The following is a 17,457-nucleotide window of genomic DNA, read 5'->3' as shown; positions in this document are numbered from 1 at the left end:
CTGCTATGCACAACCAATCAGATACTATCTATTATCTTCTAGAAGGTTCTAAATAAATAAGAAGTACATTCTGATTGTTTGCCCATAGCAACATCCCATGTGAAATAGATCTCCCATCTTAGTAAATTACCCACTATATCTGAAGAGGTAATATTTACTAAATCTTCTAAAAAATAAAGGTCATGTTGCCCAATCAGATGTCTATTATTTCTCTTTTGTATCCTAGAAAATGGTAGACATAATGTAATTGGTTGCTATGGGCAACATCACCGCTTTTCATTTTTAGAAGCTTTATTAAGTTTACCCTTAAGGGGTATACTCAATTGATGCCGGATCCATTCTGACATTCTCTTGCCGGATCCGGCATCCATTATTCAATCAGTGGGCAAATCTGGATGTCGATTTGGCTGCTGATTGATGCTCAACCGGCTGGAGCAGGGACCGGGTGAATATAGTGGCGGGAGGTGGCAGGATAGCCTGGGAGGTGGCGGGAGGCTGGAGGAGGCCGGGTGAGTTGCTCTCACCCTGCCCGGCGGCGGGAAAGGTGAGTGCAGCGGGCCAGGTAAGGGTGGCAACCGGAGGGTATGGGAGGCGGTGAACAGGAGGACGGCGCAGTGTAAGCTGCTGCTACTCACCTGGCGCCGTTCTCTCTGACACAATTGTTGGATTGAGATTGCCGGAAACATGGCCAAAACCTTTTGGCTTGGCTGTGTTTCTGTCAAAGCAGGTGGATTAGCGGCTATTCCGTCAAACCACCTGGTTTTCGGCAGGTCGGAACATTTTCACCTGCCAAAAAAAAAAACAGCCAGCAGTGAATAGGTCAGAACCCCTTTTCGACTTATTTATGTTGAAAACTGCAGTCTTTTCGGCAAGCAGGCAGTTTTGACATCAATTGAATATACCCCTAAGAGTGTGGAATACATTACTAAGAAAGGAAAATAGGGATATTTATACATTTGTGATGCAACTGCATACTGATTTAGAAGAATAATAGTTCTTAGGCATGCGTGCACACAAGTGAGAAAGGCAAACGACTGAGAAAAACAGTCTGGGTCTAATCCACTTTGGCCACCCACACATGTACCCAAATTAGAGTGATCCTGGAGCTCAGACTGAGCCAACCTTGGTAAATGCCTTAAGAGGGGTCTGAGTTCCTGGATTCACCCTGTACCATAGGGTATATTTTTAGCAATACTTTATAATATAACATATTTTATATGTAGTAAAATCAACAAAATGCATTGCCTAGTGGCAATTCCACCATCATTTTTTGTACGTACTGTAGAACATGTATAAACTCTCTTACAGTATAATCAAAGTTATAGTTTTACTACTGTAAGGACTGAATATAAGTGAGCTGCAGATGCTCCAATGAACTAAGGCGTCGATTCTGGTTCATTCACAATGAACCGAATCGCCTTCTGCCACGATGGTCGGGGTTTGTGCATGTGCATTTGTGTGTATGTGCAAACCCCAACTGGGAACGGCCTTGGCGATTTACACTGTTGCCGGCCGGTTAGCAACGGGGAGGGACAGGGGCGGTGGTGGCGATGGGACATGGGAACAAACAGCATTTCATGGGCAGATAACACAGGGCATTCCAATACAAATGTGGGTGGGACAAAGTGAGCCAGGGGCGTCTTCATCCTGGCATCCATAGATACAGATGGAGCTCCTCTCAGCCAGCGCCGAGGCTCGCCAGAATGCCCCCCGCTGGTGAGATGGCTCTAAATCTAACTGGGTCCCCGCTTCAGGGATGCACTGGGGCCCCTACTTAAGGTAAAAAAAAAAATCATAACTCTCCGCATGCTATCAGCCATACAGCATTTAGCAGCTTACATCCAGTAACTGTTTGGCTGCAGGCCGGTAGAGAATGTTTAGGCCGGTACAGCCCTGATTTTGTGTGATTCACAATCAAAGCAGCTGGGCAGCAATCTCTACTAGCCTCTCCGGGGGCACCAGCAAACCTCTGCTGAAAGGCCCCTAGAATTGTGGGGGCCTAGGGCAGCTACCCTGAGCCAAATACCCATGCTTCCACACGACAGTTGTGGTCATATGTCCTCCTTGATCTTTGACCATGTGAGATCGCCCTGTTACAGGTTACAGCCCATTTATGCTGCTTTAGTTGGAAATGGAGAGGAGACTGAAAAGGATATAACAGACAGAAAGAGGATTTCCCAATCCTTTTTTTTTTCTTCAGAAAACACTGGGGCAGATATATTAAGCAGCCCTTAATGTGTGTGAAATAATGGGTCTCCTGCATAATGAGGAGAAGCGGGCACAGGCTGATGTAATACACACACACCCCCCCGTCGATAAGGAGAGCAGTTATGCGTAGCATTAATGCCTCTCCTTATCGGCACCCCCACAGCCCTGCGCATTTAAAAAAAAAAAACTTATCTCCCCCAAGCCGGCTCTCTGGGCATGCGCGAGATCTGCCAGCGCAGCCCGGAGTCAGCAGCAGGGCTACAGGTGGAGCGCCTCTCAGCCAGTGCCGGGGCTCACCAGAATGCCCGCGCTGGCAGAGAGGCCGCTCAATCTGACTGGGAGACACGAGAATCTCACACGCATGCACGTGGGGGACAGGAACCCTGCCTGTCTCCGCTTCAGGGAGCAACGGCGGAGACAGGCAGACTCCATTGGAAGGGGATGTGCGAGCGATTCGTGCGTGAGTGTCCCCTTACGGCGGCTGGTGGGGGCTGGCTGTTTGCGATCTGACAGACAAACCCCCACTAAACGCGAGTAGCTCCATCTGTAGCATTGTCCCTGCAGTGGGGATAGGACAATGCTACCCCTGGGCTGGGGAAGCTGTTAACACATCGCCCCGGCAGCTAATTACTGGGGGGATTGCAGGGGACAGCCCCGCCAAGTAACGTTACTCAGCAGGCTGTCCCTAGCACATGATAGGTGTGTTGTTCATAAATAAAAAAAAAAAACATTAAACTAGCGTTATACAGAAATGCACTTAACGCTAGTTCATACATCTGGCCCATTGAAACCAGATTGCCACAGCAATAACTTGGATTATTTGTGTGGCGGGAAAAGGGGTATTCTTCTATAATATGTTACCTTGGGAACAATTACTTTACTTATCATGCATTGCAGGGACGTGCTTTGATCAGGGTCCCAGCATGTGGGTTTTTTCATACATCCTTAATTTCTTATTTTAGTGAGAAGAGATTATAATTCTCGGGACCAACTCCTTGGTAGAATATTTCTTCTGGGTTATTCATTAACAGTTTCAGCTTAACATGTTTACTTGCACTGGGAAACAGAGCAGCCACATGCTATACTGGGACAGGAAGAGTTAAACTGCTTAGTTCCCTCCTCCCACAATGTGATAAATGCAAACACCAGGCAGTTGTGTAGTGTCTATTCTGGAATAGTTTTTGCTAATTGCTACAATGAGTTACTGAATATGGGGAAATCAGACCTTGAGAACCTAGAACACTATGACAAAGACTGAAATAGTATAAATCCTGTCTAATGTGAGTGTTTACTTATATATTACTCCTCTCATCACCCCATCCACACAGCTTCAAAAGTGATAAAGTGGAGAGTGATATACTAACAACCAATCAGCTCCTATCTACCATGCTACCGGCTGTGTTTGAAAAATGACAGAAGCTGCATATTAAAATGCGGTTAAAACCCCGATAACAGGGTTGTTACCACATTTTTCATTAAGTGGATCCCACCAAAGGACACTGCAGAAGTGTACCGCATCCCCTCACATGGCTTGCTGCACTTTCCATGCTTTGGGCACGGTGCATCGTGTCGGTTTAAAAAAAAATATATCATGAAAAACTCATGTTGACCTTTTTCATGAGTCAACCATTTTCATGTAGACCGTTTGTTAGTGTTGACCTAACGTGTCGACCTATTCACCAATCTGGTAACAAATGGAAGCATACGAGTACTGACCATTTGGGATACGGTCATTCGTCAGACTGCATTTAGGTCTACAGTCATTAGGTCGACCCCACTAGGTCGACTGGCAGGAAGGTCGACCTGACTTAAAGTCGACATGGGCCAAGGTCGACATGACTTAAGGTCGAATTTGCATAAAGGTCGACATGAGGAAGGTCGACTGGTCATAAGGTCGACATGGGTTTTTCACTGTTTTTTGAGCCGACATGTGCCGACAGGCGGTATTTCATGCCCTACCATCCACTAGGGCGTGGTGGGAGAATAAAATAGTGTGCCGAGCGCAGCGAGGCACCGTGCCCGAAGCATCGCGAGCGAAGCGAGCGATGCGAGGGTCCGATTCTCATTGCCAACTGTGTCCATGTCGACTGTGTCGACATTCGGATCAAAAAACAGTGAAAAAACAATGTCGACCTTATGACCAGTCGACCTTCCTCATGTCGACCTTTATGCAAATTCGACCTTAAGTCATGTCGACCTTGGCCAATGTCAACCTTAAGTCAGGTCGACCTTCCTGCCAGTCGACCTAATGACTGTAGACCTAAATGCAGTCTGACGAATGATCCCATTCCTGACCATTTGCTCCCAACTACTGAAAAACAGACATTCAGATAAATTTGTTAAATACATTTTTGTTCATTTTCCAGTTTTTAGGAGAAAATTATTGATGGTCTTCTATTCCCATACTTTACCAGAATTTGTTCCCACTAGACATATGGACAGACAAATCTTTAAGTGTGTACACAGCTCAAAGCTGGGTACACATTGGGCAATAGATCGTCAAATATATACACAATACAGACATCACTAACGATATATCACGAACATCAGTCAGTGTGTATGCCCAATATCGTTAACGATGTGCTCTGTCGCGCATTGTTATCGACCGTTCCCTTCATCTATGCATGCAGCTCAATCTGACAATATCGTTAGTGACTGCATATATGGAGCGAGGGAGGGGAGGGCGGGCGGTTTGGTTTCTCAGTATGTATATACTATATTGTTCTCCCGCGGTATTGTTAACTACATATGCGGCTGTGGGAATCACTAAATGTTTACCCAGCTTCAGATAGGTACAGATTCATTGAGTACAACATACAGATGAAGCCCCTGCCATCCTTGGCTGGGGCTCGCCAGACCCTTCCCGCTGGCGAGCGCCAGCGGCTTCACTGAACTGCATGTGCGCATGCGTCTCACATGCACGCGCGTCCCAGTCTCTCGGCGGGGACACTGAGTGTCCCTGCCCGTCTCCGCTTCAGGGAGACAGGCAGGGTTAGGGGGGCGCTCTGGTCGCCTATGGTGCCAGCGGGGGAGGCAGCGGGGACCGGAGGCAGGCTCTGTTGCCCAGGGGGCGCTCGAGCGTCTCGTGCACACGCAACCCTGGCGGGGCTGACATGATGGCGGGGCTGGCGTTAGAAACCTGCAAAGATGAAGCCAGACCCATCTGTACTATATACCTTGTAGCTTAATAAACAATTCTCATCAAAGATTGTAAGCCTGTGAGCAGGGACTTTTATGTCGGTTTGTATCTACCCAGTTTGTTTAATCACTGTTGTTTCCAATTGTAAAGCGCAGCAGAGTATGCCCCGCTATATAAGAAACTGTAAATAAATAAATAAAAATCATGCCTTAAAACACTGGTGCGAGAATGATAAACCTTTACCTATTGCTAATGTTCCTTGATAATTAAATGTCAAATTCATTTTAAAAAATGGTCTGTCTGTCTTATGGTGCCCATACACTAGGGCAATATAGCATACAATCCTTCGATAAATTGAAGGATTGTATGCAAGTCGAATGGGTCACATGATCGATCGAATGTCACGTCAAGTGATATTATGTGCTGCAAATAATATTGACAAAATTGTAACCGCATGCGATCACTTGCAATGCGATTGGCAGGAGCGGTGGTGGCGGGTTCAGGGGCAGGCAGGCAGGAGCGCTGGCTGTGTTTTAGCACAGTGCCGTGCAGGAGGGATGGCAGGTGGCGGTGGTCATCAGCGGCAGCATAATTTGAGAAAAAGAATATAAAACACTGGGTGGCCCTCTGATTGGCTGAGAGAGAGAGAGAGCTGCCAATCAGTGGCCGCCTGAATGTGAGGCCTATGATTGGCTGAGAACTCTCTCAGGCAACCAGAGGGCTGCCCAGAGTGGCATCGCAGTAGGCATGCGACATCAGGGGCTGGAAAAAAGCAATTTGGGCAATCGGATACGATGGGACACCACATTGCGATGTCGCATTGCATTCCCTCGCCCTAGTGCCTGCGCACCATAAGATTACGATGCACCCACAAACTGTGAGTTACAGTAATCCTACTTCTTGCACAGGTTAAATAGAAGTCTGAGCCTCTACAAACTCATGGTAGGTATACACTTGCACAATGTCGGCATGATCTTCCGTAGCGACGCGTCAAATAGTCTACATGATGCAGTTTGTTTGTGCTTTTGTGCGCGCCACTGGGTGGCATGTGACAACCTCGTGCAACAGTGTAATGAAGGACGAAAGAAGATTTGTTCTGTTGTTTATTACATCAGCTAGTGTGTAATGACAAACCAGGCATATGTGAGGCGGAGGGAAAGTGCCTTGATATCAGCCTGATTGCCGGTTGTCCTAATGTCTGCTCACCATTACTTTTAGATGTGAAGGGAGTGCTCAGATGAATGTACACAAATACGGTGTTAATAGGTTGAATACCTGTATCCCATTGCAACAACATAACAAATAAAGGGCCCGCTTAAAAAGACATTTGCTGCATGGCTACAAAACACGATCAAATGCAGCAGGAACGGATTGGCAATAACAAATGTGTTTTCCAAATGGCGGACTGGCCTGCAGCATGCGGTGTGATATCACAAGGTACAAACACCCAGCGTTTTATATAAACAGGAAATACCAGTTACACTTGTTACTAATTATATAAAGGAATGACCAGGCCTGATCTCACGCCTGGACATTCTTACGTTATATACTGTATACCAATTTATTCTAAAATTCACCAAATCTTTGGCTGACAAATTGATGGAATGCAATATCAGAACCCTCTGAAGAAGTGGGATATACAACATTCCCTCTCAGAGAATAAAATGAAAGCAGGACAAAGGACACATTGTTGCTGGGCTCTCTGGAGAGCAGGCACGCACCGGTCTCTGTGCAGAGAGGTTGCCATGGAAAATGTGACGTCACTCTCTGCCCGAGATATGATCCTGACAGTGGGGGCTCACGGAGAGCTGCTCTGTGCAGGAAAATGTGCACATGTAAAATGCAGACTATAATCCCTTTTTCTTGCTTTTAAAGATCTAGGACACTGTACACATAGAGCAGAATATTTTACATAATGAGAGAAACAGCAGCTCCTAATGCTTCTCATGTCTGACAATGCCAAATGTGTGGTGCAATAGCAAAAGGACAGCTTGTTTCTTTTTCCGCCCACACCTCCCCCTACACCTCACCTCCCCCAATGCTCATGCTAGATCTTCAAAGGCCACACAAAATGAAAAGCCACTTTCCTGTCAAACTCATTATAGCTGCAGCCTTCTCAAAACAGAATGTATTTACACAGCCCCAATATAAAATAGCATTGTCTCACACAACAAGAATGTATTCCTCCTTTCCGGAATTGTGGCCAGACACATGCAAATGGTCATTTATGCTCTTCATTGCCACGATATAGGCGCTAGTACGTTTGTCGCACGCGTGGCGCAGAATGGCATTGCTGCACCATGCGATGCTCAATTCTTTTCTAGGTGCACGAGTGTGGCGGCGTATGTGGGCCTTTTGCCATGCGTGTCACACGTATTTCTGTATGTTCCTGTGGAGATGTGCATCATCCACTGCTTTCTAAACACAATCAGATATGCAGATCCAAAGGGTCCAATTGCAGATTCAATTCATTAGCTCTCATCAATGCAAGGTATAGGACAATGGCTTCTCGGTGTTTTAAGAAAAATCTGTCCCTAAGATTTTTAATGAACTGCACATAGTATTTTATACAAAGGGACTAGAATACATTTAGGATCATGTTCAGAAGATATGAAAGGCTGTGGGCATAGTGCCCATATTTGGATAGAATGCAACATTTGTTATTTTTATCTATGCCCCTTCATTCTCAATGCATGAATACAATTTTACAGAGACTCAGTTTGGTTTCTTATGTAGAGGTTCTTGAAAGAAAAAAAAACAAAAACAACAATGACAGGAGTAGTATACATTCACTATATATTTATAATAAATAAAAAATAAAAAAAACAACAACGTGTACTTTATATACTATATTTACAATAATAAAGAAAAAACATGATGTTCTCTACTTCACAGTAATGCTGTCTACACACGGTCCGATTTAGTCAACATCGGATCGGCATCGGATCTGAATCAGATGCAGATTGCAAGGGTTTTAACCCTTGCGATCCCGATGCGCGCTCACGTATCGGAAGCCAGAAAGTCTGCACTATATAGTCAAGATAGGATGCAAATCGGATGTGCCTTAAGATCCTATCCCCGATCCTATCTGATCAGATTGTGGATAGGATCTTAAGGCACATCTACCATGTGTACACACCATAAGTGTTCCTCTTAATAGACACTAACATATCTACCCTACTGAACCCAATGGGTGCAATGTGCTGTTGCCACTGTGTTTTTAATGTCGACAATGGATCGTAAATTCAGAACCTTCGTAGGCTGACTTCACACAAAATATTTGAAAGCCCAAGGCAGCAAGCAATTCTGTGCAATTTGGGGCCACTGTCAAGTGCGGCCGCTGATGCATTATTGGCTGTGGACTTGGAAATCCAGTGGTCATTTCCGACCATGCAGATTCAAATATTTAGAAAGTCAAATCTGATGGGCTTCAATGCGGTTGAATAGATGTGTGCCAATATTTCCGACTGCTGGAAAGATCATCACACATTGAATACCCCCATAGGCTGCATTCTCATGCACATCGCAACATGCCTGCCCTACTGTCCTTGTTTCCAGGGCATCCATGTTTTTATTAACATATAAGAAGCGCTTTGAAAATAGGTTGCATAGGAGTCAATGGGGCTTTTCCCAACATTACGTTCTAAAACCATAATGCCACACATATTCTTCAACAGATATTTTTGACAAAGACAACACGTACGTAATGTAAACAGATTTTTACCTATTTTCTCGGTTGGTATGTGTGAGCAAGCTCTTAAAGGATTTGTCCCCGACATTGTTTGCATCTGGTTTCAATAACATCTACCTGCACAGTAAAATTCCTGTTGTTTTGTATATCAGATGAAATGATCACTATCCATGGTTATTAGATAGAGTTTATAAACTAGAACTTAAGGCCCCCATACACTAGGGCGACTTGTCCTTAGGACAAGTCGCCCCCGACTTCCCCCTGAGCTTCCCCGGCTGCTCCCTGGGGGAGCTTGATTAGATTAGATTGGCTTTTGATGTGCCATTTCTTACATGTGATAAATCGTCTCGATTTATCACATGTAAAAAACCCGGGGAGCGGGGGGGGGGGAATACAGAGCAGGGCTGCTGGTGGGAGCAGGGGGGGGCTGGGGACGCTGCGGGGGACACAGGCGGCATAGAGCCGGGAGCTGTCAGTGCTAGAAAAAAAAGCCTATACAATGAATGGGCAGCCTGTGATTGGCTGAGCGCTCTCTCAGCCAATTGCTGACTGGCTGAGAGAGCGCTCAGCAGCCAATCACAGGCTGCCCATTCATTGTATGGGCTTTTTTTTTTATTCATTACTGACAGCTCCCGGCCGGCTCCCCCTGCCCGGCTCTATGCAGCCTGTGTCCCCCGCAGCGTTCCCAGCCCCCCCTGCTCCCTCTACCGCTGCGCCACCCCACTAGGTCCCAAGTCGGGTGGTCGGACGTGCAGCAGGTCCGACCACCCGATGCAGATCCGATGCGCACGGGACCGCGCATCGGATCTGAGGGGACATCAAAACTAGCCGATTTTGGCCCGATTTCGGCCAGATCCGACTGATCTGGCTGAAATCTGACCAAAATCGGCTAGTGTATGGGGGCCTTTACAAGTTTCAGGTTGAAATTGCAAACAAATGAGATTACAACAAAGTTTATTAAACCTAATGTCTTTCAATGTTTACCTAGATTCTACAATAGAGCTTGAATCCAATTAATTCATGCTCGGACAGTTTCAGAACGGATGGTGTAATAGTTAGCATTACTGCCTTACAGTGCTGAGGTCATGGGTTCGATTCCCACCATGGCACTAACTGTGCAGAGTTTGTATATTCTCCCCGTGCTTGCGTGGGTTTACTCTGGGTACTCCGGTTTCCTCCCACAATCCAAAAATATACTGGTAGGCTAATTGGATTTCAACAAAATTAACCCTAGAATGTCTGTGTGTGCGTGTACATGTGGTAGGGAATATAGATTGTAAGCTCCACTGGGTCAGGGACTGATGTGAATGTTCAAATATTCTCTGTAAAGTGCTGCGGAATATGTATGCGCTAGATAAGAGACTGTTAATAAATAAAAAAAATAGATCAGAACAGACAATAAATTATTTAAAAATGGTAGCAACCATGGTTGGTTCACCCATGAAACAACGTCCTCCATATTGTATTGGCTACGAGTTCATATATCGTCTTTTGGAATACTAGTGAAAACTTATATTGCCTGTTCTCAGCGATTACCCAAATCTTTGGACACATTAGCCAGACATATATAGGGCCATGATAGTATAAAAGTCATCAGCTGTCTGGAGTTTCTGCTTTGCCCATTCAAATCTGAGTTTTATTGTTAATTTGGCCCAACAAATTGTCCTACCTGTACATGTGGCTGGCTTCACAGACGAATAATTGTAATCAGACATACCTTCTCCATGATCCATTTATCAGATTTGCTAATGATTTTAGTAGTTCCTCTACATGAAGAAACTTGCTTTTACGATTTTTGGGGTTCTTTAAGTGGAATGAAATAAACTAGCACAATGTTCGGCCGACCTAGTGCATTTTCTCTGACATATTGCTGTATGTCATATTTAGAACACAACAAGCTGTACAGAATAATTCTCAGATCCACGCCCTTAATACTGGGAGCTGTACTATGTGTTTTTCTGCCTGAAGGAAGCAATAAAAACCCTTTCTCTGCTGTTTCCGTCCAAACTCATAAGTCTTCACTTGCTTTACCCTTAAAACCACAAAGGCAGAGCACCTAGGTTTCAATGAGGGTCAATCCCTTTTTGAACAGTGCCTGCCTTGAATGTTGCAATGAGACTCACTCTTTAATAGTTAACACTTCACTCTTCTGTGAGAACGCTCCCTCTTTTAGCATATAAAGTACCTAGATGATCCTAGATCAATAATATACGATATATCTGCACTTACATAAAATATCAAGTAAAAGTTTGCTCATTACCGTAATGGTGAAATCCAATGCTAATCAATATGCCGCCTTACAGATGACAATGTATATTTAACCCAAAAGCAACATGTAATTTTCTAGGCAGACGGCTGCTGGAAACACAACTGTGCAAGCTGGCTGGCAGATAAAACAAATATGCAGTGAACTCGGAAACAGCAGAGTTGTGCCAAGATTCTCTGTAAGCACCATTTTGAAGGCACTGCTAGTGAAGTAAACAAAATGGTGCCTGGTAAGCATTACTTCACAGAATGAGCTCTCAGTAAAATAGCAAACTCATGGTTTACCTCATAACCAGATATATGCCTTGCTCATTTTTAAAATGTGACTTATGTGGAAAAAAAAAAACATTCCAACCGCCGTAATTTGCATAGAAAAACAATATTAAAATAATAGAAACAAAACTAACAAATTAACAACAACACAAAAAAACAACAACAACAACAACTCAGTTTTGAGACCAGATGTTTGAATAATATTTAGTTCTGTCTTATAAAATTGCACTCAGGGCAATGTTTATGGGCTTCATCGTGAGTTTGAGATTTATTGGAGACATCAAGCTCATAATTGTACTATATAAAACGCACATCTGCTCAAATACGTGCTGTGGGATAGGTACACCACTAGAGTTCTTTATTTAGAGTACAGCGTGCAAGTTTAGGTATAGCTATTCATGTGGTAACACACACACAGGAAAAAACAACTGTCGGAACTACCCATGCATGTCGCCGGTATTAAAGGGGCAGGCCTTAAAAAGATGTCAACATAGATATATGGTAGCAGCTCCACTATACAATGACACAGCTAAGTACTCAACCCTTATAGTGTGCCCCCTCGTAAGTTAACCAGGAACATATTTTAAGAGCTGTGTGTTTTTAAAGCTTTTTTTTTTTTTTTTTTTATTCTGCATACACTATCAAGGGCGGATTAAGGGCTTCATTGACCTGGGGCTGAAAATATTCAAGGGCCTATACTTAGGAAAAAGGAGCGGTGACCAGTGCAGTGTGGGTGTGGCCAGTATGTGCACACTCCTTACACCATCATACTCACTGTGGGCCAGATGCACGAAGCTTCAAAAGTGATAAAATGGAGAGTGATAAGCAAACAGCCAATCAGCTCCTGCCTGATATTTTTCAAACAGTCTGTGACATGGCAGGTAGGAGCTGATTGGCTGGCTGTTTATCAATTTCCATTTTATCACTTTTTAAGCTTAGTGCATCTGGCCCTGTGTCTCTAAATCAGGGCTGGGCAATTGCGGCCCTCCAGATGTTGATGAACTACACATACCAGCATGCCGTATAGCAAAACTAATGCAAAGCATCCTGGGATGTGTAGTTCATGAACATCTGGAGGGCCGCAATTGCCCAGCCCTGCTCTAAATGCAAAATTTTGTGGCGTATAATAACACCCAGAAATAGAGTTTAATACTTATTATTTATGTGTGGTCGCCCTCATGCTGCCATGTTGATGGGCCTATTTTGTTATTTTATGTGGAGGCCTGGAGTTGCAGCTGCATCTGCCCCAATGTTAATCTGGCCCTGCACACTATACAGAGAGAGATTCCATCCCCCCAGCCCCTGCTGCAGTTAACCAGGTATCAGATCTCCTTCCTGCTGCATATTGTAAATTTGTGATAGGAAGCTCCCCCAACAGCCATGTTTTTTTTAACCATCTCTTCCCAAAGTAGTCACTTCAAATTCTACAATTAATACGAAAAAAAAAAACAATATACAGCTATTTTGCAGCATGCTAAATATTACAGGGGTTTATCAAATGCTATACAGTACATATTGAAGTAAGCGCAAAAAGTTGATTTATTGTTATATACTCTGCAGTTATTTACAACTGAATGTATGGTTAACAGTCACAGATCCAGCATTTATATAGAATATCATATGTTTATAAATAATATTAGGTTGGAAGTGCACATACATTTTCCAAGATGATATTGGCAAGTAATTGTAGCATGCAAACCATGTCCAGAAAAAGGTGTACACTTCTATTTGAAGTACATAGTATATGGCCCCCCCCAAAAAATGTACCTCACCTTTAGATCGAGTGGTGACATCCATCCCCTCTACCACCTCCTGCTCAGTCTTCACTTCCTCATCAGCCAAACTGTGGGAGAGAAACGGAAGAGACTAAGTGACATGTCAACATACACAGCTTTCATCCAGCTTTCAACCATAGCATTGAGCCCAGAAGATAGATCCATTAGTATCCTCAGCAAATCTAGTGCCAGTCCCTCATAATGACAGAATGTAGGTGACTGCTCCCTGGAAGGAGAAGAGCCATAAATAAAATCAGTGGGCTTCCTGAGGTAATAAAACAAAACAGGACAGTCCTTTACTGCATTAATACAGAGCCATTCATTTTTGCATGTAACTAGAGATAAATGAAACTCTTGGGGGAAGGGGGGGTATAAGCCATGGATGTAGAGGATAGCGGCACTTTGCACCTCCAGTGCCAGTATTCAGGAGATAAGGCTTGCCCTGCAGGATTCTGCAAGCAGAGCGTCTGCAATAAGCAGCACTCTAGCAAGCTGAGGATATTCAATATGATCTTTAATAAACATGTAAACCCTCTCTCATCCTTGGGCATCTTCAAGAGAAATCTGAATATTAGACTTAACACCCTCTCGGTGCAGCTGATACACACACACACACATATAGATCATGGCATATGTCTAGTCTATTAAATCTTAGTCATGTATAAAGATTCCCAGTCAATATGGATGCACACACTTGAAATAACCTCTCCGGTGAGAAAGCAGCAACCAGCTTGAGACATCTCACTAAGGTAAGATTGATGGGGGGAGGGGGGGGTTATGTTTTTTTTTTTTTTTTTCTAAGCAGAAGAAAAATTTTGCTTCAGACCTTCACATCAAGGATCTAGTGAGTCGTAGGCTCGGAGTAGGAAAGGGTTACTGTGCATTCATTTTACTTGTACATACATAGTGACCAGATATAGAGGGTAGAATTATTCATCATATCCGATATTGCTATGAAATTTGGCATCTATATCAGTCAGTACTGGAAACTACAAAACTAACAGATGAGGGTAAGTGGACTATTTAAAAAAAAAAAAATAATGCTTAGCTGTCAATCATTTTCTACGCATACTGAAGAGAATGAAGAAGAAAATCCATATTCCCCTATGCTTCGCATTAACCATTTCATCAGCAGATGGTTTTCCTAGACATTACAATGGTTAAATCCTTCTGGTTTTACCCTGTAATATGGTCTTGTTTTGCATGCAACATTCGTCTGGTTACAAAGCGAACAGAATAGCTAACAGAAAAATATAATGTTACCTCAAAGATATGGAAATAAAATGCTTAGAACTTTGCATGCCACAAATCTAACATTATTAATGCATAATGTTTGTAAGCTATCTCAGGAAGAGGTGACATACAAGTCATGCAGGAACTCTATCTACACCCTTGTTCCAGTAAGAATATACACAAATAATACCAAGCATGTATACTACAAATTCAAAATACTAGGGTTCATGTAGAATGAAGTGATGCTAGCAATCCTGATTCTATGGAACATTAGCTTATTTTTGCTTTCCTTTTTTTCTTTTTTGCAGAAAGACTCACCTATCACACTCTTAGTCATCCATGGCTATGTAACTTGTGCAGGCTCTTAAAATGGCGTTTGGCAGCAGCAATGCACTGCCCCATTCCTGCACAGTAGCTAAAATGGAAGCAGTTTATTCAATAAGGTCATATGTGGACTGAAGTGCTATCTCCCCGACCATCACCACTAAAGCTAGCGGGATTGCTTTTTTATTTCAGAAATTGTAGATGCAAACCAAATGCTTAGAGAGAATTCAGACAGGAAGAGACGAGCAGGATTTACACATCACAAACACTTGGGCAGAACAAAAGGTCATAGCTTTATGTGGATACAAACAAACGGTCTACAGTACAAACCATCATAACTGATATTTAGTGTATAGGGGTGCATGGCCTGTGTTACGGTTTAAAAGACCCAATTTATTGCCACGTTATTGTTGTCTCAATAACTACTACATGCACCTCGGTGAATGACCCCCTCCAAAGAAAATGGTGTCTGTGGTCAAAGATGAGTTTTTCATGAAGAATTAAGGCCTGAATAATACAAAGAAGAACCATACAATATTCAAAGAGAACTTGCATTCTGCAGGGAACAGTCTGCCATGACAACTAGTTTGAATCCACTAGCCCATGAAGCTCATTCTAAGCTACAAAAGTGATAGAATGGAGAGTGATAAACAACCAACCAATCAGCTCCTGCCTGACATTTTTCAAACACAGTCTGTGACATGGCAGATGGGAGGTGATTGGCTGGCTTTTTATCACGGTCCATTTTATCGCTTTTGAAGTTTAGTGCATCTGGCCCTAATTTTTTTTTTTTTTTAACTGCCTTAATGACAAAATAAATATGGGTCTACTACACAGTGGCCCTTATTCTCGAAAGTCCTTGCGAGTCCTCCAGTCACCGCCCACTGCCAGCCCTCCCATGCACGCCGCGATCCCCTACACAGCTGTGAATGGGTGATTATGCAAATCACCCATTCGCAGCCTTGGGTGCAGGGGAGAAATCATTCGATGGTCATCAAATGATTTCTCCAGCACTTGCAGATCTGAAACACCTCTGTGGTGTCTCTGATCTCCGAGTGCCCTGTGCGGGAAGCGGGTGGGCAGCGGACATCCACTGCTCACCCCCTGCACCATCGAGGAATTTCCATGGGAACACCCAGCGCTTTTATGGGAACGCCCATGAAACGCTGGGATTTCCCATGGGCGAATTCCCCAGCCCGCCGCCCCTCGCCCGGACTTCGGTATGCGAGTGCTGTGGCCGCTCACACACAGCGGCTGCACATGCGCATAAATAACTATGCACAGTCATCAAAAATCGGGACCGATTAAATCAGAATTACCTCCAGTCACCATATCACAGTAGTATTTGGCACTCTGGTGCAATAGATCTTTAGAAGCTGCATCCAAAAGTTGAAATGTTATTTATGTTGCAGAATTCCCAGGATTAGTCACTATGTGGACAGTGAGAGAGTTACAGTAAAACCAGCAAAGAATTCTGGACTATTCCATAAAATATATAACAAATCCATACTGTTATGTTATCATCAACTTGTGCTCTAATTAAACATGTTGCAGGGACACTATTTTTAACCAATTTATCACCTCCCCCCTACCTCAACAAGTGGGCCAGGTCATTCTCTTTAGGTGGCCACCGGCCAAGTGCTGTGGGCCTGATTATGAAGAGGTGGAGTCACTGCCGCTTTACGTGGAAGCAGCAGTGATGCACTAGTATGTGAAGCATCAAATTACCTGCAACATTGGGCAGTTGGCAAGAGGCAGAATCTCCTCTAATTCATCGGGGGGGTCGAGCGATTATCCATGCGGCTCCAACTCTATGGAACGCACTTCACCTTACAGTTTGAGAGGCCCCCACTCTAGAATCCCTCAAACACAGACTCAAGACTTTCCTGTTTGCTCAAACATTTTTGTAATTCCCTTAAGTATCTCCATGCTCTCTGTAGTCTACTGTGTGTAAATCTTGTCTGTACTTCATTGTTCCTGTACTGTATTACATTCATTATGTTAAGCACCTTGAGTCCTATTGGAGAAAGTGCTATATAAATACAATTATTATTATTATTATTATTATTATTATTATTATTATTATTATTATTATTATTATTATTATTATTATTATTATCATGGCCTGGGCTCTCCCCCAAAATGGAGGTAACATGTCTCAATTTTGGAACATTTCCCTGCTACCAAACGGCAGCAAAGTGCCAATCACTGACAGTCTAAGTCACAGGACAGGTTCAGAGCATGCGCAAAGTACTGAGCCTCAGTACTGCTGCACCTCCAACCACAATCATCTCTATTTATGGTGCACAGGGTGGGTAGAAGGGTCAACTTTGTGGGACACAAAATGCTTAAGTATATGGATGGGATCCCCAAAAGGGCCATCAAATATAAAGGGAGGAGGCGGGATAGAATGCTATAGGATATGTGGGGTAATAGGACAGAGTGGCAAGAGTTTGGGGGTATGCAGAGCAGTGAGAAGAAAGGGGGCAGAGTGCCCATGTGACACATACACAAAATGTAGCAGAGGGACTGTGTGACAAAGGGGGGAA

At 43.8% G+C, this 17,457-nt stretch overlaps 1 protein-coding gene across 13 annotated transcripts in view; it reads right to left on the bottom strand.

Annotated features, from left to right (window-relative positions):
* Positions 1-17,457, bottom strand: part of ZMYND8 (zinc finger MYND-type containing 8) — a 98,120-nt gene that overhangs the window by 54,351 nt on the left and 26,312 nt on the right. For 11 of the 13 annotated variants that reach the window (XR_014444403.1, XM_083146430.1, XM_083146432.1 and 8 more), the window contains one exon: positions 13,349-13,419. Coding sequence is in view for 12 of the 13 variants with exons in the window: in XM_083146430.1 (XP_083002556.1) it covers positions 13,349-13,419 (71 nt within the window). In the remaining variant the exon portion in view is untranslated. Of the gene's footprint in view, positions 1-13,348; positions 13,420-14,045; positions 14,065-14,902; positions 15,092-17,457 lie in introns of those variants that run through there. The other 2 variants (XM_083146435.1, XM_083146436.1) reach the window with 2 other exon arrangements.

This window comes from Crinia signifera, chromosome 6 (genome assembly GCF_055691185.1).
Source record: "Crinia signifera chromosome 6, ASM5569118v1, whole genome shotgun sequence".
NCBI classification, from domain to species: domain Eukaryota; kingdom Metazoa; phylum Chordata; class Amphibia; order Anura; family Myobatrachidae; genus Crinia; species Crinia signifera.
Note: the sequence above shows the minus strand (reverse complement) of the source record. Positions and strands in the feature narration are given on the sequence as shown.